The sequence below is a fragment of the Vulpes vulpes genome, chromosome 3, assembly GCF_048418805.1.
Source record: "Vulpes vulpes isolate BD-2025 chromosome 3, VulVul3, whole genome shotgun sequence".
Classification (NCBI taxonomy): domain Eukaryota; kingdom Metazoa; phylum Chordata; class Mammalia; order Carnivora; family Canidae; genus Vulpes; species Vulpes vulpes.
Window position 1 is genome coordinate 87,378,849 of NC_132782.1, and position 27,139 is coordinate 87,405,987.

At 57.9% G+C, this 27,139-nt stretch overlaps 1 protein-coding gene across 5 annotated transcripts; it reads right to left on the reverse strand.

Moving 5' to 3' along the window:
* Positions 1-343: 343 nt before the first annotated feature.
* On the reverse strand, positions 344-26,825 carry SLC29A4 (solute carrier family 29 member 4). 5 transcript variants are annotated; one of them, XM_072753222.1, is made up of 11 exons: positions 26,599-26,825; positions 12,727-12,912; positions 9,684-9,815; positions 9,303-9,416; positions 8,696-8,824; positions 6,714-6,788; positions 5,003-5,250; positions 4,226-4,367; positions 3,954-4,141; positions 2,670-2,910; positions 344-1,483 (listed from the first exon to the last, which is right to left on the reverse strand). In XM_072753222.1, the coding sequence occupies exons 2-11, from the start codon at positions 12,899-12,901 to the stop codon at positions 1,347-1,349; spliced, it is 1,581 nt and encodes a 526-aa protein (XP_072609323.1). In that variant the 5' UTR covers positions 12,902-12,912; positions 26,599-26,825; the 3' UTR covers positions 344-1,346. The 5 variants fall into 5 exon arrangements, with proteins under 5 accessions (XP_072609323.1, XP_072609326.1, XP_072609325.1 ...); XM_072753225.1 differs by having other exon boundaries at positions 344-1,530; positions 26,599-26,713; XM_072753224.1 differs by lacking the exon at positions 26,599-26,825 and adding an exon at positions 16,687-16,954.
* Between the last annotated feature and the right edge of the window lie 314 nt (positions 26,826-27,139).

The following is a 27,139-nucleotide window of genomic DNA, read 5'->3' on the forward strand; positions in this document are numbered from 1 at the left end:
TCCTGCGGGCAGGGTGCAAGCTCCTTGTCAAATGGATGGCTGCAGCCCTTCCCCCTGACCTGAGGGCCAAGGAGCACCAAAGGTGCCTCCACACCCCAAATGCTTCCAGCTCCCATGCCACCCGTCTACCCCCCACCAGGTGCACGGAGCCCTCCTGCTACCAGATTGGCCACCCCCACGCAACTCCAGGCCTGGATGTGGGCAGGGCAGCTTCCCAGGTGAAAAGACTGAGGTCCTAGCCCCATGGGTGGCTCTGTCCCACCAGGACCCCTCCCCCACTACCAGAGAGCAAGGGGGTGGGGGGCGGCCCCCACCCACACAGACGCCACTCAGAGGCAGCAGCTGGGCAGTTCTCTGCCTTCATATTTTAATGGCCGGTGCGGTAGTTAGTGGACAGACAGGTGGACAGGACATAGAGGGCCAGGGTGGTCACAAGTGTGCCATGGGCGTGGCAGGGCAGGCCATCCTCCCCCTGGAAAAGTCTGTCTTTGGCAAGATGCTCCAGAATCCCCTCAGGTCAGGGCACCCCGGACTTGGAACTTGAGGGTCCTGACTGGGGAGGGGACCCCCCCCCACCTACTTGCAGTGACTCCTGTCCTTCCTTGGGCCTCGCTGGGTGAGGATCAAAGTCTAAGTCAAGAGATGACTTCAGCCTGGGTGTGTCCCCTTGCGGCATCACAGACGGATGGAGGTGGAGCCAGAGAAGTGGACAGGGGTCCCCGGTCAGGTGCAGACTCCCAGGCCTGTGGCCTAGGTGGGTGCCTAGGTGCATGGAGGGGGGCTCTCGATGCGGGGTGGTTGCACCAGGCCAGCACACAAGCTATGGTGGTAGAGAGGCCTGTGTAGACCACGGTCTTAGGGCATTCAGATCCAGGGCTACTATACCGTCGTGGCAAATGCATTTTGTTTGGGAGAACTAGTGTTTAGGGACAGGTAGAGGGGAGAGGCTCTCTCCTTGGGGAGGGCTCCCTGGTGAAAGAGGGTGGGGTCAGGTGCCATGGATGGTGGGGACAGGTGGCCATGGGTGGGGGTCGCCAAGAGGGGCCCCCGCTGGTGGCCTGCTCTCCTGGCTGGGGACGGCTGTGACCCCAGAGAGCGCTGGCCTGGCTAGAGTCGGGGCCACCGCACACAGGGGATGAAGGGCAGGCGCGAGACAGGACGGGGAGCACAGTGCTGGGCGGCCCTGGGTGGCCCTGGGATGGCTTAGCATAGCCCTGGGGCCGGAGTGACAGGGCAGCTGGGCCCAGAGGGGGCGTGACTGGCACGGGGAGGAGGCCGGGGCCCCATAGGCACTGCAGGCAGGGGCGGGGAGGAGGCCTCGGGCCTTGGGGGTGGCCAGGCCTGGCTCAGAGGCCGGGGAAGGAGGTGTTTGTGGAGGTGTGGAAGCAGCTGCTGGGGGCGTCCCGGGTGAGGCTGTAGGTGCAGTAGGCCACAGCGGAGCCCAGCGTCAGCCCTGTCATGTAGGACACGGTCATGGTGTTGCCTGCGGATGACACGGGACCTCAGGTGGCGGCCAGGGGCAGGGCGGCGCTGCAGAGGGCGGGGGGGGCGCTCAGAGGACCACAGCAGTGACCATGACGGCGGCCGCGAGTCCAAGCCGCAGCTTCTTGGGTGCGAAGCAGTGACCACCGCCCGCTCCCGGAGGGGAGGCCATCTGAGGATGGTTACGCCCCAGGTGAACACATGGGGTGCCCCAGGCGTTGCCTGCTTCTCTGCCTCCTGCTCCCCATCTACATGCGCCTCCTTGTTGCGGACAATCTGGGATGTCTAAGGGCTTCTGAAACTACTGTGCCCGGAACATGATCCAGGGCCCCTGGCTCCCCCAACCCCTCTCCCCCTTCAGTCGATGGCAAGCCAGGCTTCTCGGGACACCCCCAAACTGGGGACTCCCTCTTGGCCACAGATCCTTTTCTCACATCTGGTCTCCAGATCCATCAGCCCGCCCCGTGGGCTCTGGCTGTCAAACAGATCCGGGATCTGGCACTTTCTTCCAGGGACGTGGACCCCTGCCCGAGCGAGCCCCTCCTCTAAGGTCTGGTCTGGCCTGGACGAGTGCAGGAGCGCCTCCCTCCCTCCCGGCCCCTGCCTGTTCCTGCCTCACTGTCCAAGCAGCACCGGAAGCCGTCTTTACACACATTCAGGTCCTGCCGCTCCTCGCTCCTGGGGGCCTCCACCCCTACCGTGGGGACACCCCCGTCCCATCGCTGGCTCTGCCCCTAGGCTTTCACGCAGGCTCTTCTTCTGCATTGTCACAAGGCTGGCTTCCTCGCCACTTTCTTCAGATCTCTGCTCAAAAGTCACCTCCTCAGGGAGGCCTTCCCAGATCATTCCACTTACATTGTAAACTCCCCATCCCAACAACCTCATCCTCTTTCTCTGCTTTTTCCCTGTCATATTTACCATCACTCAACACATTACATGTATGGTCATTTGTCACCTCTGGACTGTCAGTCCCACACACGCAGGGGTCATTGTTTTGTTGCCACTGTATCCCTGGTGCCTAGAACAGTGCCTGGCACACAGTAGGGGCTCATTGAGCAATTGCGGGATGAATGAAGTGGCAAGTGATTGATGAACATCCCCACATCTATGAGCTCCCGGAGGCTGACATGACCCTGGAGCCCAGGAGCACCTTTTTGCCACATGGCCGTTGTTCCCATGGGCCTTACCTGCCAGCTCACGCTGCTTGGGGCTCACTTTGCCCGCTGCCAGGATCATGGGCACGCTGCCAAAGTAGCCGTTGCTGATGCCCATGAGCAGAGAGAAGACGCAGGGCCAGGCGGGGTGGCGCAGGGCGGGCGTGCCGCTTGGGTAGACGCACAGGATGAAGAGGGGGATGAAGACCACGCGCAGGCAGGAGCAGGCCAGCAGGTGGGTACCCCGCCAGTCCATGGGCAGAGCTGCCAGGATCTGTGGGGAGCCAGGCACGTTGGCTCCCCGTCTCTCCCGAGCCCGCCACCCCTCCTGTCTCTTCGGCAGCCCCACACAGGGTCCCTGTGCACAGATGCACCAGCTCCGGTGGGTCCCCATCCTTTGCCGGCCTTGGCCACTAAATCCACCAAATCCACCAAATCCCTTGTTACAGCAACACACGGTGCTTGCTGGTGTGCCTAGCATCCATCTAAACACTGCACAAGGAGTCCCTGGGTGGCCCAGTGGTTGAGCATCTATCTGCCTTTGGCTCAGGGTGTGATCCCAGGGTCCTGGGATTGGGTGCCACATCAGGTTCCCCACAGACAGCCTGCTTCTCCCTCTGCCTGTCTCTGCTTCTCTGTGTCTTTCATGAATAAATAAAAATCTTTAAAAAAACCAAAAACCAAAAAACAAGAACATTGCATGGGTCCCCCCACCTCATTCTATCCTCACTGTACCCTCACAGGATGGGCTCCTGACCCTACTGGAGAAATGGGGCCCTCGAGACCCCAAGGGTCAGTCCTGCCTGCAACATTTTACGCAGCAGAAAAGAGCACAATTCAGAGTTGAGCTCACTAAGCCTTGCTCCCTCGCAGACAGACTCATTTCTCAGATGGCTCTGCTGTGTGACCTTGGGCAAAGGGCTTTCCTTCTCTGAGCTTCACGTTCTTCATTCATTCGTCTGAAGAAGGCCCACATCAGGCCTGCCCCAGAAATGGCAGCCTTGATCCTACTCCAACCCTGACCCCTGCCTGCCCTGTGCTTGTAGCACGGGGAGGGCACTCTGCCCAGATTCTTGTGGCCCCTTCGAGGTGCCTGCTCCCTGGGAGTACGTCCTGCGCTGTCTTGGGAGGCCTGTCCCACAGACCCAGTAGCTGCGGGGCGCAGACACAAGGATGACTGCTAGGGCCGCCCGCTGTGGGACGTGGCCTGGGATGGCGCTGTGGCTTGGCTGCCCCCTCCCAACTTGGGAGCTCCGGTGTCCTCAGCTCAGGGGCTGCCCCCAACCTGCAGGGACCCTGGAGGGGCTGCAGGCTTGCCTTGCCCACGAAGTCGGAGAGGTTGAACACAGCCATGATGAGGATGGGCAGCCACTCGCCCAGGACGCAGTGGCGGACCTCGGACTCAAGACCCGGGAAGAGGCACAGCGTGATGAAGTAGGTGACGGCGATGGAGAGCATGTCAGCCCAGATGGCGCGGGCCACGGCGTAGCGGTGCAGCAGCAGGGCTGTGGGCGGCAGGCTAGGGGTCAGGCGGTGGGGGCGCTGCCAGCAATGCCCAGAGGACCGCCCCGCCTGCCTTGCCCCCCGACCTCTGAAGGAGGGCCAGCTCCGCGTGACTCTCGGCTGTGGCATGTCGAAGCGCGTGTAGGTGCCCCCACTGCCGCTGGTCACCTCGTGGGCTGGGCTGTCCTTCGGGGACCCACTGTTGGCTAGGCCTGGGCAATGGTGCTCCTGGAGGGAGGACGCACGGAGCCGGTCGGGTATGGGTGGGGAGGGGTCCTCCAGGTCGCCCACCCTGCACCCCACGGACCCTCAAACACATAGAGCTCCATCCAGCCCCTGAGCCCTTCGCACTTGCTCTTCCCTCTGCTCCCGATGCCCTTCCTGTGGATCTCCACATCTCCCCTCCTCGGGGGTCAAGGTCAGCCCAGAGGACACTTCTCAGGGAACCTCCCTGACCACCGTGGGCTTGGTCCCAGCACTGTGACAGTGTGTTGCCCGGTGGCCCCTCTCTGTGTCACACAGAGCCTGGGTGACCCTCTGGACCCCGTCTGCGAGGACTTCGCTTTGGAGGACGGTGAGGGGCATGGGGTCCCCCAGGAGCAGGGATGCTGACTCCTCCCACCCTGCCCTCCCATGTCATCCCACAGGCGCCCTACCTGCCACCCTGCTCCCTCTGGGGCCGTGAGGCCCTGCTGCCACCAGAGGGCGCCCTGCCCCCCAGGACAGCTCTGGCCGGCCCACCAGCCGGGCCTCAGGCCACATACACGGGTGCTCGAAACCTGATTCTGCAGATAGAAGGAGGGCCTGAGGGAAGGCCAGGAGGTCGGCTGGGACCTGGCGGTGGCAGCGCCTGACAGACTCACAAACTGGATGTCCCCCGCAGCAACGTCGTGGTGCACGCGGTAGCCGGCCCTGCAGCCCCCACGGCTGTCGCGGGGTCTCGTGGTGTAGTAGAGCACGAAGCGGCTGCGTCGCACCAGCAGGTGCAGCAGGAAGCAGAGCAGCTCCAGGCCCGCGGACACCAGGAAGAAGATGAGCGTACTGGCCCGCTCGTCCGGCAGCAGCAGCTTGGTGAGGATACGGCTCAGGGACACCATCACGCCCGCCGTGCCTGGAGCGGGAAGGAGCCATGCTCGGCCTGGGCCTCGGCCCCCACTCAGCATCCCCAGCCCTGCCCTACCCCTGCCTGGATCTGTCCCAGGCCCTGCCCAACTCTGCACCGGTCTGCCTCCAGCCCTGCACCTGCCCGGCCCTGCCCTGCTCAAGCTCCCTCCGGCCCTGGCCCAGGCCCCAGACAGGAGGGAGCTGTTCCCAGCATGTGCCCACTCAGACCACCCCTGCCTGGCCCTGCTGTCTTCTCATACACACACCCCAGGAGCATTTATACAGCACTTGTTGTGTGCCTGGCACCACCCTGCCCTGAGGAGGACACAGTGGGGACAGGGGGGACCTGGTGGGGGATGCTGCAAACAATTTGCAGAAGAATGTCAACATCTGTGCATGACAGTGGGGGCAGGCAAAGGCTGGGGAGGAGCATCCCTGGCAGGGGCTGGCCTGAGCTATGCTTGTCCATGTTCAAGGAGCTGACAGGAAGTGTGGGTGTGGTCACAAGATCACAAGGGAGGGCAGTGGGGTTATGGCAGGTGGGAGACCTCAGGCAGGATGTGGGTGTGGGGTGTGACCATGAGCCACTGGGTAGTGTCTGGCAGAGGCAGGCCATGGCCACTGTTGGCTGATCTCAGAGTGTGGGGCTCCTGGCTGCACAAGCCACCCCAAATCAGCAACAGTCTGCAGCTGCCTCGCTCACCTCTGTGACAAAACATACCGAAGTGATCTGCTTGCCCCGTGCTTTCCTGCAGCCGAACCCCACACACCAAAGGGTTAGAGCCCTGAGGGTGTCTGGGCAATCTCCCCACGTGGTAGGGGATGCAGAGTACCCCAAAGAAGTGGGCCAACTTCCTGCCTGGACTACACTGCTGACCCTGGCCTATCCAGGCATCAAGGAAGGCTAAGAACATCTGGAGGAAGGGGCTTCAAAAGAGGGCCCTGATATGCAGGAGGGGGCAGCAGGGCCAGTGGGGAGCTGGCCACCCAGACCAGGGCTGGAGGGCAGGGATCAGAGTGCTGGGTAAGGTTCAGGTTTGGGGGTGCCATTCACTGAGCAGGGGCAGATGGACAGGACTGGTGGGCTTGGAAAAGTGAGTCTGAGAAGCCATGTGGGGGTGCCAGGCAGGGGTTAGCTCGTGGGTCCAGGGATCTGAGGACAGCGGGACGCTGAGGTGTGGTGCCAGACATCGTGGTTTGGACAGGCATACCTTGCACACACATGCACATGCAGACACACAGAACACACGAGCACCCCAAGTCACTCTAGAGCCCCGCTCAGACGCATACGTGCTCTCACATCACAAAGGTCTGCACCCTCATAGAGATGTGCACACATCATAGCCGTTCCCTTCCCATCGGGAGTCCCTGCCCCCCACCAGCCAGGCAGGGGTTGATGGTGGTCACCGTCCCCAACCAGGTGCATGGCACATAGCCAAGGGCTCCTCCTGGGGGTCTGCAGATACTCACTCTCCCCAGTCATCACGCCCTGGGTGTACCTCTTGGGCAGCATCCCCGTGTACCCATAGAAGCTGGATTGCTGCACTTGGGGGGAGAGACAGAGGAGTGATTGTGAGATGCCACCCCTCACCTGGTGGCAGAGGCATCTGGCCCACCCACCCTGCCCAGCAAATAGTGTGTGCTGGGGACCACGGGCCAGCCAGGTCCTGGCCAATGAAACACGAGCAGAAAACATGCACCCCTTCAGGCCGAGGCGAAAAAAGCCAAGTGGACTTCTGATGTTTCTCTCCCCCAGTGGCAGTGACTAAAAGGGCCTTGTGTTACAGATGGGGACCACTGAGGCCCAGCTCCCAGGGACTGTGTGAAGCATCGCCTCTGTCCACGTGTTGGACATGCAGCGAGAGCCAGAAGGAAGTCTTATTTTGTGAAGCCACTGAGATTTCTGGGCCAGCTGGTTCCTACAGCCTCCCTGCTCTCATCCTAACCAACACAGAGATGCACAGGCTCAGAGCCTACAGCTTAGCAAATCCCTGCCCTACACGGACACCCACCCCAGAGCAGACAAACCATGAAAACTAGGATCTCCTGGTCCTTCCCGGCATTTGCTTTTTTAAAGAAATAGAACAGAACAAAACAGACCTGAGGACACAGCCTGGAGTGAGGACACGGTTTCCCAGAGCTTCAATCTCACTAATAAGCACACACACGCATGCAAACATGTTCACTGGCTCATAGTGTGAAACGTATTTCTTGCCACACAAAAAGAGTTTGAAAGAGTACAAAGCCACCACCTGGACCTTTCCAGACATTGCTGCCGTGAAAGAGGGAAGCGGAGGACCACACAGGACTAAAGGGGATTAAAGACATGACAGTGAGTGCCGGGTGTGATCCTGGACTGCATCCTGGGTCAGGAAAACAGACTGCTATAAAGGATGCTATCCAGGTGATGGGTGACATGTGACACGGATCCTGAGAGCGCACCATGTGGGTTATGCTTCCTGACTCAGGTAACTGTAACACAGGGATAGAAGAAACATCTTGACTTCTAGAAAATACACTCTCAAGACTCAGGATTTAAAAAAAGGGGGGGGGGGCCTCAGGATTTAGGCAAGATGACTCCCAAACGGTTTAAGATGAAAACACAGATTATTTTATATTTATATGTTTTCAGAGGCAAAATTTATTCATATCTATGTGTATAATGGGGACAGAGAGCGTCTATGTGACAAAACATCAGTAACTGGCGAGCCTAATGAATGTGAAGGGTGTGTGTTCTTGCAACCTTTCCAGAGGTATGAAATAGTTTCAAAATAAAGTTAAAAAAATAAGTTTGAGAGACACCCCCCAAGAGCAACAAGGTGACATGGTGACGTGGGCAGGATAGTTTTTGAAGCACAATTCATACCTGAGGAAGCCAGGGGATTGCCTCCACGTCCACGTGGCATGCAGTGGGTGTGTGGACGTGTGCACAGTGTATGCACTCTAATGCTGTATGTGCTCGGGACACATGGGCACTGTGGATGTGCAGCGTGTGCGCATGTGTGGAGTTTACACATGGATGCAGCATGCAAGTGTGTGCACGTGTGTGGAGTGTACACGTGGATGCGGCATGTGTGTGTATGTGTAGCGTATACATGGATGCAGCACGTAGGTATACACATACAGCGTGTGTATGTGTGTGTGTGTGTGGAGTGCCACAAGGATGTGGCACGTAGGTGTAGATGTGCAGTGTGTGTGTGTGGGTTTGTGTGGAGTGTACACGTGGATGCAGTACACAGGTGTGTAGGATGCGTGTGTGTAGGATGTGCAGGTGGATGCAGTAGGCACCGCGGGTGTGCACTCCGTGTGTGAGCACACATGTGGGGCGCGCACGTGGATATGTCCTGGCGCTGAGCCCACCAGCCCATGCGGTACGTCCCCAGCAGGTGGGGGACCGGGGTGTGACGGCCCGTGGCGGGTACTCAGAGGTCGGTGCCAGCCCCCGTTCCTACCTGTGCAGCCCAAGGCCACGGTGCCCACAGCGGCCAGGTTGATGGCATAAGCCTGGTCACGAGAGAAGAGCTGTAGCCATACGTCACAGATGCTGATGAAGAGGAGGGGGCCCAAGGCCAAGAGGTAGCCTGTGGGAGAGGCCAGAGTGGTGGGCAGGGAGCAGCAGGCGGGGGGCTCCCCTCGTGCCACCCTTCCTGTGGAGCAGGGTCAGAGGTGCCCTCCCTCTCTGTCTGCCTTTCCCCTTAACGCTTGTATGGCTGGGGACACTTTAGAGGTTTTAGAGGAGGATGCCTGTAAGGCTTCCTGGAGGAGGTACCACTTGAGCTGGGCCTTGAAACTGGATGTTGCCATGAAGAGGAAAGGGACAGGAAGAGCTGACTGGTCCCGGGATGCGATGTAGGGTGCACAGAAGCCTCCCCAGGGGCAGGTATCGTGCTAGCATATGGTGCACCCACCACAAGCTGGACCCTATTTTCATACGTTGAACCCTGTTAACGTTCTGAGGAGGTGTGCCCATTGGACAGATGGGTCGCAGGGTAACTGAGGAGGTGAATGGCAGTGACAGGCCAGATGTTCGAGAGCTGGGAGCCCCAGTGGGCAGTGTACCCGCGGTGATCCGGGTGTGCAGGTTCAGTCTCTCCACCAGCGCGTTATTCAGGAGCACGGCCACCAGTGCCACCAAGATGTACGTGAGGCTCATGTCGAACACAATTGAGGTCCCTGCGAGGGGGGAGGGTTCGCCGGCAGTAGGTGCTCAGGGGAGCCCCTCTCTCTGCACCCACCCTCAGCAGGTACTGCTTCCCCGCTCTGCCTGAAAAGTGGCTGGCAGCCCAGGGAGGGTGAGCGGCTGCCCTGAGTCACTTAGCAATTTGCAGCTGAGCGAGGATTTGAATGAACGGGCTCCCCAGTAGGGTTTCGGGAGGGTGGCGAGCCAGAGCCGGGTGTGCCGCCGGCCTGGGGAGGCAGGGCGCGACGGCGGGGGCCCACCTGGGTACTTGTGGTGTAGGTAGTCCACGTCGGTGATGAAGCTGTTGTACGGGAGCAGGAAGCCCACGCCGGCCAGCAGCATCGCAAAGTAGATGGCGTGGTAGCGGTCGTCGGGCACCGGCTCCTCTACCGCTAAACCCAAGGGCAGCAGCAGGTAAGAGGGGGACGAGCCCCTCCACACCACGGTCACTGCCACCGTGTCCACCAGCATCACGGTCACCATCCCCCTTCGTGGCCAGAGCTGTCATGGCAACCACCCATGGCCACCACCGTCGTGGCCATAAAGCAGCTGGCTTGACAGACCGTAGAACGGCCCCCGGAAGACTCAGCTGAGGCGAAACTCCCCAGGAGGCTGCCTAGGCTCTAACTGGGGGTCCAGTACCCGGGCTGAGCTCCCCACACCAGCACTCGTGTGTCCAGGGAGCACGCAGGTGGACGTGGGTCCACTCTGACCTTCAGGGACCCACTAGCAATGCGGCTGCCTCCCGCTCCTATGACTCCAGGCTGCAGGCCCAAAGGGACGGTCCAGGGTCCAAAGGCAGAAACACTTCTACCCGGAGACACAACAGTCCCATTGACTGGGAAGCAAGACAGCCCCTAGCCACGCTGGGCTCCTCCTGGCCCCAAATCAGCAGGCAGAGAAGAGGGTTGCCAGGGGGCTGGGGTGGCTCATCCTGACTACCAAGGGCACATCAGGGATGGAACAGAATAGAGCAGAGGGGTGCCTGGGGGGCTCAGTCAGGTATGTGTCTGCCTTCAGCTAAGGTCATGATCTCGGGGTCCTGGGATGGAGTCCCCGTTGGGCTCCCTGATCAGCAGGGGGTCTGCTTCTCCCTCTGCCTCGGTGTGCGCCATGCATGCACACACGCTCTCTCTCTCTAATAAATAAATAAATCATAAAAAAGAGAATAGAACAGAATATGAGTACGTCCGGAACAAGTATGTCACGGCGTTTCTTAGGATTTCCACTCCCGGGGGCTGAAGTCAACGGAAAACAATCTGATTTGTGCCTTTAGAAATGAAGGTCTGGGTCCCCCCACTGGGCAAAGAACCATGACCAGCTCGGTTGTGGAGGGAACAGGCGCGGGATGGGCAGCAGAGAAAGCTAGTTATAAATACCAGCCATGACCACGGGACCCCCCAGACCCCAGGAATGCCGCTGTTACACGTATTTGTCCCTCACCTTGACGCGAGTATGTCTGTATGTGTCTATGAACCCAAAGCTTGCGTTTGCCCACCTTATCACCTTACCGTCTAACAGAGGACACGTTTGTGCCAAATCTCAGTATTTAAGTCGTGGGCTGTCAAAGGAGAGGTGGGAACGTGCTGTGTCAGACTTTGCATCTTCTGGGGAAAGGGTCAGTGTGTTTTCGGTTGCAGAGGGGTTAGCTGAGTCGCACCAGGTGGCAGTATGACTTAGTGTCTTTATTTGGAGATTAAGTATGGTTACGGAGCTGTGTTTGAGAGCCATGGGGGCAAGGGGTGGGCTGTGATGGGTCCGTTTTATGGGTCAACTTGGCTGGCTTAGTCCCTCATTCAATCGGACACTGGTTGAGGTGCTGTCATGGAGGGATTTTGTGGATAAAAGTCTCTCCTTAGCGGACTCTAAGTTAATCAAAAGGAAATTACCCTGGGTGGGCCAGACCTAATCAGGCAAGACATTTAGGTCTTCCCAGAGCCAAGACCCTAAACAGGTCAGGGCCCTGGGGTTTCCTGAGCACCAGCCTTATGGACTTCAGACCACCTTAGCCAGGCTCCATTGTAGTTGCTTATGTTCTGCAGTAAACCACACCTGTATCCTATCTACAACTCTCTACTATCTGTGTATGTATCTCCCACTGGCTCTGTTTCTTGGCTGAGTGACCCAGCCACCATCACCAAGGCCACTATAGTTAAAATCACCATTGCCATGACCACCATCTGCTTCTATGGCCACAGTCACATGTTATCTAGTGCCACGCCTGGCCAGGGGAAGTCTGGCACCCTGGGGATGGGCCTAGAGCTGGCTCTGCCTAAGTACAGGGGAACAGGGCTTGGCCAGCACGACCTCTGCTTCCCATGTACAAAGACAGGGGATGGAACCAGAAAATCAGCCCCTATTTCTGAGCCTGGAGGGGTGCTAGCAAAAACTGCAGGCATGGGCAGCCCAGGTGGCTCAGCGGTTTAGCGCCTGCCTTTGGCCCAGGATGTGATCCTGGAGTCCCCGGATCAAGTCCCACATTGGGGCCCCGGCATGGAGCCTGCTTCTCCCTCTGCCCGTGTCTCTGCCTCTCTCTCTCTCTCTCCTTTCTGTCTCTCATGAATAAATAAATAAAATCTTAAAAAAACAACTGCAGGCACCCCAAAATGAGCTGTCACTGGGGGCCTCCCGAGGGCAGGGACAGCCCTAAGCAATGTTTTGGGGCTTCTGTGCAGCCACAGTGAGGGTGGCACCTGGACTTCTCCCCTTTCTAGATGACAGAACCAAAGCACAGAGAATGGTCACTCGCCCAAGGCCCCCAAGTCGGTGGAAGGACGTGGCTGAACCCAAACCTGTCCAGTGTCAGCCCCGCATGCAGCCCTCTACCGAGCAAGTCCAATCGCATAGGCAACTGGCCCATTTCCTTGATGTGGGGGAACCAAGGCTCAGAGAGGTTTAGGCCCGTGTCAAGGTCACATGGTCAGGATGAAAATCAAGTCTTTGCACCTCACATTGGTCCTCCCATCTGGCACTCACTTGCCCATCTCCACTGAAGGGAGGCCAGTGAAGGTGACCCAAGCGACATGTGTCACTTCCAGACGGAAGCTCTACAGGGCAGTGCATGATTCATCGTGCACCCTTCCACCTGCCCAGAGGTCACAGGAGCCCCTGGCCAGATGAAAGCTCTTCGCCTGGCTCCGTGACCCACGTGGGACACGTGACATCAGGGCGAAGTCCTCGAGACAGATCCCTCCTGGCAGATGCTGCGTCCTGCACTCGGTGACTCCCGGGGGCTCCTGCAGCCCATCCTGGCCCTGAGCCGGACACACACCTGCCCCTGCCCCCGCCGGCCCTGTCACTCACCAGAGTCCGCGAGAGCTGGGACACCCCCAGCCACACCGCCCTGGCCCTGAGCCGTCCCCGCCGCCACCTCCTCCTCCAGCTGGCAGCTGTCGAAGCTGAAGCTCATCACCACGCTCCTGTCTGGCGTGCCCGCCACGCTGGGCTCCTTGAGGCGCTGGCTGCCCACGGAGCCCATGGCAGCCCGTGCTGCGGAGAGGGGAGAGGAGGCGGGCTAAGCGAGCCAGGGGAACCCCGCACCCCGCTGCGCCCCCGGGGCACACGAGCCTGTAGCTGAGCGGTGCCATGCCACTCCAGGCTTGGTCGCAGTGGCCCCATGATGGGGACCCCGGTGACAGTGGCATGGTGGCACGGAGGGAGAGACATGGGGTAGGTGGAGGGAGAATCTGGAGCTGGAGTGCCAGGACTCGGTGAGCAGTCAGAGTGACAGCCGACATCACTGAGTGCTACGTGTGCCAGCGACGTGCTCAGTGTCCCCCGCACCATCTCCCTCTGGGAAGACGTGCCCATACTCACTCATTTTACAGCCGGGAAGGGAACGGGAGCCTAGAGGCAGCCGCCCCCGCCACCCCCACCCCAGTCTCACAGACCGAAAGGGGAGCAGCCCGGGGACACTCAGAAGCACCGCAGCCCTCCATTCTGGGGCCAACCACTTTCCGTGGTGGGAAGTCCTTCCTTTGGTCTCACCCCCGTTTCTCTTGCTTCAATTCAAGTCTACTACCCTTACGTTTAAAAGAAAGGAAGAAGCTAATTTATCCCTGATCGAGAGACACCTCCATTGTAGAGGTAACCCTGTGGGGGGCAGGTGGGGCTGGAGGGAGTCTTGTTTTTATCCCTAAAAGAGTAACCAGTTTTTCTTTTCTGTTTTTTCTTTTTTTAAGATTCTATTTTTTTAAAGTAATCAGCAAACCCAGCGTGGGGCTTGAGCTCACAACTGCAAGATGGCACGCTCTGGCGACTGAGCCAGTTGTTTTTCTAATGACTTTTATTCATTTATCTCCTTACACACTCATGGCAGAGAATCTGAGACAGAGGTGGGACACCTGAGCATCGGGCACTGAGTGTGGCACCTCGACCCACCCAAGAGTGTGTGTGAAAGCCCACAGAAGAAGCCAGGAGAAGGCCCACTTCCCGAAGGATCCTGGGTGTCCGAGACTGCTCCAATCATCTCTGCAGTCGGCCCGCCACCACCCCTCCAACCTCCACCTGCACTTCTTTTGTCTCATTTCTTCTTGCCCTCCTGCCTCAGTTTACCCACTCCCAGCCTCCGGATCTGATGTGCAGATCCTGCCCTGACTAGTTACTGAGTGCCTCCTGCTGGCCCTGTGTTTCCACCCTTCCTGCGCTCTACAGAGTTTTAACAGGGATCTTGGAGCTCAGAGCCATCCTGCTTCCTGGGGCAAGGTACAGGGCCTGGGGAAACTGCCCCTGCCAATTGGGGGCTGCCCCAGCTGATGGGCACCCACAAGCATGGGCAAGAGGGTTGAGGATTCTCCGTCTGGGGGCTGAGAGGCAGGCGTAACCCCACTGCAGGCTCAGTGCATCTCCCAAGTGTCCCCCAGCCCTGGGCCTCCTGCCACATCTGGAGCTGGGGATACCAAGTGGACTCAGGACAGAGCTGCGCCTGGTTTGAATGACCGTGGCCTTGCTCTGTGGCCTTGGTCAGGATCCCGCACAGGAGGCTCCAAGATCCTGGGCCCCGCCCTCCCAGCCTCCCTGAGCCGATAGGAAGGCCAAGGAAGGAGCCAGCAGCAGAGCAGTGGTTTACAACAATGGCACACTCCCCCCTGCCATCCGCTCAGGACCTGAGCCCAGCCCCAGAGGACGCCCGAACCCCGAACCCCTGACCTGTGTTCTGCAAAGCTTCCCAAGATGCAGCGCCCTGGACACGCCTGGCCACACCACCTGGGAAGGCGGACATGCTCAGCATTGAGCCAGGAGGCGTCCCCTGGCTCCCTCTGGCTCATCAGTGAGGCAGGCAGCTTCCACCCACAATGCCTGCCTCAGCCACTGTCCCCATGTGCTTCTCCTGGTCCCTCCTGTGGGCGGGGGGCTCTGGCTTCCCCTGTGGCAGCCCCAGGCCCCTAGGCACGACGTCACTGGCCTGGGCAGAGGCCAGGCCTCGCAGGGTGGCAGAGTGGTGGGGGGGCGCTGAGGTGGCTCATCTATACCTCTCCTGGCCAACTCGCCCCTCCCTGGACCCCTCACATTCCACACCAACAGCCTGGAGCCTCAGATCGTCCCCCAACCCATTCTTCCTCTTCTCATGTCCCTCTTCAGTTAAGATTTAAGGATATGCACATAGGCTTAAAAATGCAAGAGAGCACAGGTTCTTCTCTGATCCCCCCACCCTGCCAGAACCCCTCAATGTCCACCCCTGGGCAGTAGTTGAGAGAACAAAGTTCATTTCTTTGGTCAACAGGTCACCACTTAATGCCTCAATGGGCCACTCCAGGCCTCAGTTTCCCCATCTCCCTGTTGTGGATGAGAAAGGTGAGGCTGTCACGTACTTCATAAATGGGAGCAGGTGGCTAGATGGTCAAAGCTAGGCTACACACAGGAGGCGCTCAGAAGTCACACCAGCCCCTGCTTTGGGGCACTGCTGTGGGCCTCAGAGGGCTCTGGATTCCAGCAGTCCTGAAAGCCTGGCTCACGGGCCCCCACTTTGCCCGGAGAGCCAAGGTCAGAGGTCATGCAGCTCGCACTGAAGCCCTGGCAGGGTTGAGCACCTTTGGCACCCCCCCGCCCTTCCAGCTCACAGATTGCCCCAACTCGTCCCTGCTGGTTCTGCCCACAGAAAAGTGGGTTTCAAGGCCCTGGGCTGCTTCCTTCCTGCAGTTGCTGCTGGAGAGGCAAAGGCACTGGCCACAGGCGCTGGCTGGCAGCTCCCAGCCCAGTCGCACCCCCTCCTCCCTGGCCTTGGTTTCTGCGGGTCCCAGGCCAGCAGCACCCTGCATCCCCAGGCTCCTTCTGCCTGCAGGGTCCTATCAGCAACAAAGTTGGTTCCCAGCCTGTGCCCCTGGGCAAAAGACAGACTCCCCAGGCCACGGGAGGTGACCCCTGGGCACAGGCCCTGCCTCTTACAGTGGCTTTTCCAAGAGCCAGGAGGGAGCTGGCTGGGGGATGACATGAGACCGGGCAGAGGGGGTCCAGGGAGGAACTTCAGGTGGAAGGACCCTCTGGGCACGCCCGGGCGGGCGGTGGCTCCCAGCGCCGGGCATGGCTGGGGCCACTGGCCGCTCCGAGGTGGGCCGACGGGGGTGGGGGCTGGCCCGGTCCAGATGGCGGGTGAGGTACAGGCTGGGAGTACCTGGGACGCGGGGGGGGGGGGGGGGAGATTCGGGGTCCCCAAGCACGTGCCCTCGCCGCGGACTCCGCGGCCCGACCGCCACGGAGGGGGAGGGGCGCGGAGTGGGGCCGCGCGCCGCAGACAAAGGCTCCGACAGGTCCCCGCGCCCCAGCCCAGCCGGGTCCCCGCGCCCGCGCCCGCGCCCGCCCCCGCCCCGCGGCGACCGCTTACCTCGCCCGGCCCGGCCCGGGGGTCCTCGGCGCGCCCGGCCCCGCCGCCCCCGCCGCCCCCGCCGGCCCCGCGCCGGGACCCCTGGGCGCCCGCGCCCCGCGCCCCGCGCCCCGCGCTTCGGGCCCGGCGCCCCCGCCGTCCTCCGCGGGTCCGCGGTCGGCCGGGCCCCGATCCGCGAGCGTGTCCGGGGGGCGCAGCGGCGGCGGCGGCGGCGAGCGGCGGGGGCCACCACGCTCCGCCCCGGCCCGCCCCCCGCGGAGCCCCGCCCCGCCCTCCCCCTCCCCCTCCCCTCCCCCGCCCTCCCCCTCCCCCTCCCCCTCCCCCTCCCCCTCCCCCCCAGCCGAGCCCGCAGAGGCGGGGGCGGGGCGCGGCTGGGGTCCTCACCCGCCCGGACACCCCGCGGGGTGACCTCGCCTGCCCCAGCCCGCCACCCCCATGCGCACCTCCCCGCGGACGCCCAGGCCCACTACCCCGCACTCCCTCCTCCCGCCTCGGGTCCGCGGTGGGGGCAGGCCTGCAGCGCCCAGCTCAGTGGCTGGGGCAGGTCCCCGAGCGGCCAGACCCCAAGGTTTGAAGGATGAGTAGGAGTCCGTGGGCTGGAGGCCGTGAGGGGCGCGTCCCAGCCGGGCCTGGGGGTTGACGCCAGCCCCCTCCCCAGTCTCTCCTCCCCGCAGCTTGGGATGAGACCCTGGCCGCTGGCTTCCTATCACTGAGCCTCGGTTTTCTCTCCGGTAAAGAGGAGTCTCTCTCGGGGCTGAGGGCCCGAGCTCGCTCGCCCACTTTTGTCTGAGCCTCTGTTTACTCTTCTGTAATGTGATTTTAAGAGAGACTGTCTGGAAGCCTGGAGAACATTGCAGAGGGGAGCCCCCGCCCTGGCACAGGAAATGAGCTAGGGATGGAGGGTGGGTGTCCATGCTGGGGAGAGGGTCCTGTAACAAGGTGAGAAGGTAGACATGTGCTGGGTCCCTCCAGGGCTGGGAGCTGTGTCCATGGGAATCAGACGAACCCCCTCCCCACCCAGGACCGAGCCACCAGGATGGGATCAGAACGGAACTACCAAAGCACCCGCAGGGCCCCTGCCTGGATGCCTCCTCTCACTTCCCACCAGACTAGCTCCTCCTGTTGTCCTGAGACCCACCTCTGCCATCAAACAGGAAGCCCCAGAGGTGCTGGTCAGCCCATAGCCGGAGTTGGCACCTTTACTCAAGGCCTTGCCCCATCCCTTCGGAAAGACTGGAAGCCCCCTGGGAGTAAAGCCACTAGGTCCTCAGTGCTCAGTGGAGTGCCTGGCATACAGAAAGAGCCAAATATTTGTTTGAAGAGTGGACTTAACTGGGTGCTGAATTAGGCTGCATTGAGTGAAGATAAGTGAAAGGTGCTGGGGAGGGTGCTGTCGTGCACTCAGGGCTGGAAGCACCCCTCTGCCCATCTTCTGGTGCTGTCTGGACGGGTGGGGGGGACAGCCAGGTGATCAAAGTAACTGATCTTAAAGTAATGAGCCTTGTGGTTTCCACAGGTCTGGAGTTTTGAAAGGGTCTATGCAGGAAGCCATGCCGAGCTCTCCTGGGTGTAAATAAAAATTATTTGGTGTGTGTGAGACATTGCTCTACATACAGGGGACAATGGGGGTCCCTGCTCCCGTGGAATTTCAGTCTAATGGGGGAAGCTGGCGACAAACAAGCAGCCACTTTAGGAAGCATCAGATGCCTGCAAGACAATAGGACAGAATGGTGGGGTTGTGTGTGACCATGGGGATAGGGTGGGCATCATTGTCTAGTGGTCAGGGAGGGCTATTCTGGGGAGGTGACGCCAGAACTGTGTGATGGAGAGGAGCCCATTGTGGGGTGGTTTGTGGTAGGCATGTTTGGGGCACAGGGAACCGCCAGTGCAAAGTCCTGGAGCCAGGAAAAGCTCATATTCAAGAACAAAAAGAAGGTCAGAGGAGGAAGAACTTTCCAGTGGGAGATGGGAGGTAAGGTTGGGGGCATAAAGCAGCCTGAGGGGGGTCTTGTTGGCAGTGGGAATGGGTGGGAGCCCCTGGAGTGTTTCTGTTGGAGGAAGAAGCATGACCTGACCCAGGTTTTTAATCCTTGGTTGCTGGTGGGAGTGCAAATTGGAACAACCCTTCTGGAAAGTAAATTGGCCTAAAAAAACATGCTTACCCTTTGATCCAGAGTATCTAGCCGAAGGAAATAATTCTAAATACAGAAAAGGCTTTGTATATGAAGATGTGCATTGTAACAGCCAGACATTGCAAAAATAGCCCAATTACTCCGGGAGAGTGGGTAAGGAATATTCATCATGGTGGGAGACAGACTATGATTGTTCTATCTGAAAAATTCAGGGGGCGCCTGGGTGGCTCAGTCGGTGAAGCATCTGCCTTCCGCTCAGGTCATGATCTCAGGGTCCTGGGATCGAGCCCCACGTGGCGCTCCCTGCTCAGTGGAGATCCTGCTTCTCCCTCTGCCCCTCCATCTCCCTCTCCCCGTCCCCCCTTTTCCCCTCCCCCAGCCATGTGCTCTCTCTCCCGCAAATAAATAGAATCTTAAAAAAAATATATGAGAAACCCAAGAAAGCCAGTGGAAGACTGTAACCACACTGAGAAATCTGAAGTCACCACTAGGATGTACAGCTCTGAGGTACCACCAGGTACCTACCTACTCAGGTGGAACTGGTAGGGTGAAAGTGGTGACACACAAACAGGAAATGGGAAGCACTGCGAAAGACACGTTGCATCTAGACCACAGAAGTTTTTTTTAAGATTTTATTTATTTGACAGAGAGAGAGTGAGAAAGAGAACACAAGCGGGTGGAGAGGCAGAGAGGGAGAGAGAAGCAGGCTCCCCACTGAGCAGGGAGCCCAATGCGGGGCTCGATCTCAGGACCCTGAGATCATGACCTGAGCTAGAGGCAGACACTTAACCAACTGAGCCATCCAGGTGCCCCTGGGCCACAAAATTTTTAAAAAATGGGTAAGATGGGGCAGCCCGGGTGGCTCAGTGGTTTAGCACCGCCTTCAGGCCAGGGCATGATCCCAGAGTCCTGGGATTGAGTCCATGCATGGAGCCTGCTTCTCCCTCTGCCTGTGTCCCTGCCTCTCTCTCTCTCTCTCTCTCTCTCAACAAACAAACAAATAAATAAAATATTTTTTAAAATGGGTAAGATGATATTCTAGGAAAATATAAACAGACAACCTGCTATCAGAAGAGAAAGGAATCTAAATAAAACAATTACTAAGCAGGAACTAGAGGATTCTGTTGAAGATCTATTACCCCTCCGTTGAAACCCCAGGCTTGGTTGGGCAGGTTCACAGAATTGCAGAATTTTACCAAACTTTTAAAGAAGGAACCACAGTGCAATCTTACCCTTCCAGAGCACGGGTTAAAAAAGAAGGAAGAGCTTCCTAAACTTGACAGATTTCTCTAAGAAATCAACAGACCAATCTCACCTATGAATGGCAGTATAAAATCCTCACTGAAATAGTAGCCAACAAAATCCAGGAGCACATTGCAATTAGCATGCTCTATAACATGGGACACGCAGGGTCTCGTAAAGAACGCCATTGACGTGATGCGTCACAGGAACAGGTCAAAGAAAAAAAACATGGTAATTGATACAGACACTAAAGTGGGCAAAATACTGAAGTGTCTGGGTGGCTTAATCAGTTACGTATCTGCCTTCAGCTCAGGTCATGATCCCAGGGTGCTGGGATTGAGTGACACATTAGGCTCCCTGCTCAGTGGGGAGCCTGCCTCTCCCTCTCCCTTTGCCCCTCCCCCTGCTTGTGTTCTCTCTCACTCTCTCTCAAATAAATAAATAAAATCTTAAGAAAAAGCATATCCAAGGACTTTGAGTGAAAGAGCGCCCACCACCATGTGGGTGGGCCTCACCTAATCAGTTGAAGGCCGGCAAAGAACAGAAAGTTGATCAGTCAGCCCTGAGCAAGAGGGGAATTCTGCCCCTGGACTTCAGCCGCAGCATCAGCTCTTCCTGGGTCTCCAGCCTGCTGACCCGCCCTGCAGATTTTGGACTTGCCAGCCTCCATAATTATGTGAGCCAATTCCTCATGCTAAATTTACATTACACACACATCCTATTGATTTTGTTTCTCTGGAGATTCTGGTTAATACAGTGTGTAGAGTATGAAATCATTGTGTTACAAAGGGGGAGCATCCACGGGTGTGCTTGCCTGAACACAGATTGTTCTGGAAGGTGTACATGGGTAGGTAACGGTGATTGCTTTGGAGAAAGGAGATGGTGGGGCTGGGGTCAGAGAAGGGATAATTAATTTTATTGTAGCCTTTTTTCAAATTTAAACTGAACTTAGGGCAGCCCGGGTGGCTCAGTGGTTTAGTGCCTGCCTTCAGCTCAGGGTGTGATCCTGAAGACCCAGGATCGAATCCCACGTTGGGCTCCCTGCATGGGGCCTGCTTCTCCTTCTGCCTGTGCCTCTGCCCCTCTCTCTCTTTCTCTGTGTCTCTATGGATAAATAAATAAAATCTTTTAAAAAATAAACTGAATTTACTGTAGACTTGTATACACTTTGGATTTTTAAAAAAGATTATTTATTTATTTATTCGAGAGAGAGAGAGAGAGAGAGAGAGAGAGAGAGGCACTATATTAACCAGAATCTCCAGAGAGGCGCTAAAGCACTGAGCCACCCAGTGATCCCCTGGATTTTTTTTTTTTTAAGTAGGCTTTATGCCCAGTGTGGAGCCCAACGTGAGACTCGAACTCACAACCCTGAGATCACGACCTGAGCTGAGATCGAGAGTTGGACACTTAACTGACTGAGCCAGCCAGGCGCCCCTGCATTTTTTTAAAGTGGGACACACAGGTTACACAATACAGAATATTCACTCCACATAGAGAAGTGACTAGAAGGAAATGCAGCAAAATACTGAACTGTGTTCCTGAATGTTCCTGTCTGTTTCTCCACTGTTTCTATAAGCCCAGGTCAAGTTGTAATGTTTTTTTCCAAGTACGTGTTTCTTATGAAAAACGAAACGTGTTTATGTGCAGAGATAGACATTTTATCTTCCTCACCTGCCTGGTTCCCGTGCTCTCTGCACCCTGGCTCCTGATGGCAGCAAGTGATGGGAGGACTTGGGGGGTGAAAGACTCCTAGTCTGGAATAACAGGAGAAACTTTGGGGTTTAGATTAGGGCCAAGGTCTGGGCATAGGATTGATGTTGCCCAATGTCCAGAGCATCTGAGCAGTGGCTTGTGGTTGTCTGTGTGTGTGTGTGTGTGTGTGTGTGTGTGTGTGTGTTGGGGGGGGGTTTCAGGGCTGTGTTGTGGGTGCAAAAGGGGCTGGCGGCAATGGCATGAGGGGTGGGTGTGTCTGAGGAGGTCCCGAGCTGAGAGGGGTGGGCCATCCCCACAGCTGGCCGAGTCAGGAGTTTTCCTTGGGGCTCTGCAGAGTGGGGAGGAGCCCTTGGTGTCAAGGAGGAAGTGGGGCCAGCGTGCCTTTGGGGTTCAGTGGGTTAAGCATCTGATTCTTAATTTCGACTCCAGTCCTGATCTCAGGGTTGTGAGATCTAGCCCTGGTGATGGGCTCCACTACAATCATGGAGCTTGTTCAAGATTCTCTCTCTCTCTCTCTCTCTCTCTCTCCCTTCCTCTGCCCCTCCCCACTGCTCTCTTTCTCTCTCCCTCTCAAATAAATACATAAATCTTAAAAAAAAAATTAATCTCCCAGTTCCCTGTGACCTGGGACTGTTAGCATCCCTGCCGAGTTTCTGTGTGAGCAGACTGAGGCCCAAGAAGGCCCCTAGCTGGTAGGTGGAAGCAGAGTCTTGTGCTCTTCAGCCTGTGTGCTGGCTGCTAAGCATGGGTGCCTCTGTTAGGGGTGACTGCAGTGCTGGGAAACGGTTCCCTGTGGGGGTGCCAGGGTGGGTGAGGCTCGGGGCCAGGCCTGCTGTCAGTGCCAATGACACCCGGGCCTCACTAACAGCAGCGAGGACTCTGCTAATCGATGCCTGTCCTCCCGACCCTGTTAGCAACCCTCCCTTAGAGGAAAGCCATCTGCCAGGATGAAAAATGCAGACAATTAAGGGCCCATCAGAGGAGCAGGTGACAGGCTGCAGCAGCAACTGTGGGAGGGACCTGCAGCATGACTGTTGTGTCATCTGGGCCCCGGTGGCACAGCCAGATCGGTGCATGGAGATGCTGTGCCACGGTCTGCCTTGTGGACAGAGGGAGCAGGGAACTGCCACTGCCAGGGGTCAGGGGACCTGCTTTGTCCTCACTTGGCAAGCTCCAGGTGCTGTTCTAAATGGCCTCAGATGCTTCCCCCACCAAAAAAAAATAATTTTTCAGTAGGATGGCTATCAGGGCCTCCTCCTTGGTCTCCTGGCTTTTGCCACTCTGCCCCCCAACCCCTCTTCTTGGGCAGAGTGAGCTTTCTAAAAGGTGTCCTTCTATTGCTAACTCTCTCCCATAATTCCTCAGTGGGCACTAGGGTAGAACCCAAAGCCCAAGGGGTTCTGAGCCAGCTGATCTCACCCACCTTGCACACACTCACCCTCGAGGAATGGCTGATAAGGGTGAGAGGGCTATAGGCCAGCTCGCCAGCCTTGAAGCCCCATCAGCTCTGCTCAGGCCAGGCCGATATGATTCCTTTGAAAACCTTGTGGGCTTCCTGTGTATGAGATTACAACACCCTCTATTGGGTAAGAGCCACACATGCACATCTGTTTGAGACATTGTCTCTCTGTTTGGGGCCATGGGAGTTTTAGGAGCCCCCTAGTCGAGCAGAGAAAGTCTAAGTTTTAAGATTCTTAGAAGCCCTTTCCACCTGGCTGAGAGTTTTGAGTACGGCCTAGAGTGTTTCTTAGCCGTGTCTGTTACTCCGTGGCCACTCTCTGTGGCAACTTTGAGATTTTGCTGTGTTTCGTCAGTGGTACTCTACAGTTGATCTCTGCTTTGGGGTGAATCCCCTCCCTGGGGCCCTCGGGTCTGTTATTTCTGGTGGTCAATCCAACCAAGCCTCCCAGGTGCGTGTACTTGTACACAAACCTTGAAGGAGACACTTTGGGCCCAAGCTAGACTTTCCAGAGTAGCTCTCACCACTGCAGACAACAGCCGCCAGCCTGGCCACCCATGAAGGAGCACGAGCCACTGTAGACCACCAAGGCCCACCACCGCCCACCACAGGGACTCAGTCTGGGGAGATGTGGCCAGTCAAAAACCAGGGGGGTAGTTGAAGCATTATCCTAACCCCTGCAGCTATGGAGTGAGCTGGTCTTGTTTTAGGGGAAAGAGGGACTCAAGATTAGCTTAAAAATAGACTTCATGTCAGGGCACCTGGGTTCGATGGATTGAACATCTGGCTCTTGGTTTCAGCTCAGGTCGTGATCTCACGGGTCATGAAGTGGAGTCCCCCATCGGACTCCACGCTCAGTGAGGAGTCTGCTTGAGATTCTCTCCCTCTGCCCCTCCCCCACTTGCTCTCCCTCTCTCTCCCCCCCAAATAAATACATAAATAAATCTTTAAAAAACTAAACTAAAATAAACTTAATGTCCACAAAAAGACCCATAAGGATTTTATTCACAATAGTAAAAACCTGGCAACAGCCCAGGCGTCCATCAGCAGGAGATGAGTACACAGACTGTGGTCCTTCCAGACCACAGCGCGGTACTCAGCAATAAAAGGGAACACAGCACTGATACCCCAACAACCGGAAGGAATCTCAAGAGCATTGTGCCGAGTGAAAAAGGACACAGAAGGACACATATCCATTCATATGAAGTTCTAGACCAGACAACATGGTTCTGAGGTGATTAAGAGGGTGATCACCCTCGGGAAGCGTGCGGGGCATGGGGAGCTATCTGGGGTGACGGCGATGCTGTGTCTCGGTGGAGCTCTGGCTTCTGCAATGTGTGCATCTGTCAAAACTCAGCAAGTGTCCACTCTAGATTTGTGCATTTCACTGTTGGTAAATTTTACTTAAAAACAAACAACCCAAACCCAAAACAAATATTGATCTCTAGCTAATGATATGCATGTTTAGGGGTGAAGTGACTGATGTCTGCCACGGACTTAGAAATGCATTAAAAACAGCGAGTTGGGCTGGTGGCTGGCAAGGGGGACGGGGGACGGGCAGCTGTCCCAGCGAGCTCACAGAGCAAATGCAGACAGTGAGCATATGGGTGTTCACTGCACGATTCTTTTGGATCTTCTTTATGTTAAATTTTCATAATAAGATGTTGGAGGAGAAAGAAGAATAAAGAGAGCCCAGCCGTGCCCCTGCCTGCCCGTCGCTGCTCCAGTGGGGCTGTTCCAGGCCACGGCGGCTGCGCCATCTGCTTCCTATGGAGCTCAAACCTAATTTATTCCCAACTTATTAACTTAAAGCCCATTAGAATCTTCCCGTCAAACCGGTACTTGCAGCCAAGAGCCAGACAGAGAACGAAGTGTGGGGCCTGCCCAGGACACGGCCGGGGAGGGAGAGGGAGCGGGAGCCTCCCCAGGGCAGAGGGAGGGATGCTGCGTGGGCTGCTGCTGGATGCGCCCGGCAGGGCGAGGCTCAGCGGATCTCGGAGGGACGGGGGTCTCCCCTCCCGTGTCCCCCTGAGCAGGGAGTGGCCTTCATTGACGTCACCTTCTCTAATTCTTGCACAGATGGGTGTGCCCTGAGCCCCCTCTTAGAGATGAAGAAGCCAGCCGGTGAGTGGTGAGGTGGGACTCCCACCTGGGATGGTGGGTCACAGCCATATATGCACCGCATTTTGTGCTCACAGTGACCCCAGGACACAGGATTATTGAGGCACCTTAGGGTGGGCCCGGGGACCACCACGGTGTCAAAGCCTATTTCTGGCCATGGACGGAAAGGCCCCTGGAACTGCCCAGGACCCGGGTCCAGAGAGGAGAAGCCTTTGCCGGGCGTCACCCTCCAGGACGCACCGTCCACCCCATCGCTGCCCAGCGCAGTGCCCCTGCCTCCGTGCAAGCACCTGTGCTGTCAACCTCGGGAGAAGAGGAGAGTCAGCCATCTGGGCTTTGTTTAAATCCAATAAACAAGCAAAGCCAGTAATTCTGTCCTAAGAGGGTGAAGACCCCCCTGCGTGGTGCTGTGCGTGATGGGGGGCGGGGGTGGACGCTACGGGCAGCGGCTAGGAGCCAGGCTCTGCTCTAATCCTCACCTCGACTCTGCCAGGGGAGGCTGACAGAGGCAGGAGGCTCAGAGAGGTGGGAGGGCTTGCTCCAGTCCCACAGCAGGGCCAGGATGGCGCTCTTCCCTCTTCAGCCACTGTTGTCGATCCTGCAGGTTATGCCACCCCCTGGACCCCCACACCCCAGGCCTACAGATCAAAGGGGTGGCACCCTGGCCAAGCTTCCCGTACTGGGCCCCCAAGCCATAAGTGGCCTCCTGGGTCTGCACCCCCCAGGACACCACAGGCCGCCAGCAGGATGGGACAGCAGCTCCCAGGGCTGCCGCTGGAGGGTGGCCAGGACGGCAGACGCTGCCTGGCCCGGCTCCAGGAGCTTTTAGCAGGAAGAGCTCTTCATTATGGCTGCTGTGGGTGAGGTTGGGGGACCCTGGGGACCTGCTGGGAGCCTTGACTCCTCTCTCCCTGCCAGTTCCAAACCTCTGGATCCCCTGCCCACCTGGCTAGCCGCTGTGCCCCCTCCCCGCCCAGCACCAGCCACACCCAGGCTCCTGTGGCTTCCGCTCCCCCACAGGGAGGTGACTCCTTCCTGAGCTTTACCCACGGAGTTCCCTCTACCTGGAGGACCTGCCCGTTGACACACACTCCCCTCTACCCCACCAACATCTACTCTTCTGCAAGGGCTCCAGGCCACCGCCCCATCCTCCAAGGAGCCTCCCCTGGCTTTGGTGAGGTAGGGATGACCCTTAGCACTCACTGGGTATCAGGGATCACTGGATCCTCACAGGTGGGGATGAGGCCCAGAGAGGTGAAGGTGCTCGTGCAGCATCACACAGCTGAGAATCTTGAGGCGTTAGCTCCTCTCTGGGTCTCGGGAGGAGGGCTCCAGAAGTGAAAGGGGCTGAGCAAGTGGGCTATTGTCGGGTGAGGGGTGGGGTGCAGAGTGACGCCAGCCCACTGTCACCAGATGAAAGTGACTGGATTCTCACAGACACCTCTTCTCTGTTCCCAGAGCACATGCATGATATCTCACGTCCTACGGCTCTGGAATCAGCACACCCATTTCACAGGTGAGAGAAGGATGCCAGGGAGACCCAGGGGCCGGCCCAAGCTTTCCCAGCCAGCCTTGGTGGGAGGGGCAGAACCGGGGCTGGAGCCCGAGCTGGTACCTGCTTATGACGGGCTGGCCACCGAGGCTGCTGGCCACACCTGAGCCACACCTGAGCCACACCTGGGCCTTACCTGGGGCTTGCTGTGCTCCGTCTGAAGCCTTTCCAGTGAAGTCAGAATTTGCTCGTCAGGCACGCTGTTCACAGGAGCCTTTGTACTCTCTATTTACAAGAGGAGGCTTGTGAGCAAATTAGCAGGGTAACCAGGGAAAATGTTTGGCTTCCGTGGGTGGGAGTTGGAGCCATCTGTTCTCAAGTGCTGAGAAAACACTGGAGCAGCCGCGCGGGAGCCGGAGCACCAGCGGAGCCGGGGACAGCGCTCCCTGGCGCCCAGGGCTCTGTGTCCCCGGCGGGCAGCTCACCCTCTCTGGACCTCAGTGCCTGCATCCGTAAAGCCGACATGGGGATCATACAGCTGCTATGATTCCAGAACGCTCCCTGCCTGCTTCCCTTCTGGGCCTGCACACTCCCACCCCCCTGGGGTGTGGACGGAGCCCCCCCAGGCAGAGGAAGCCTGCCAACTGGGAGGACAGTGTGGGCCTTCCCAGCACCAGGCTTTGGGGTTTTATTTACCACTGGATTCGTTTGTTCCCAAGCTGAAAATAGCTTTATTG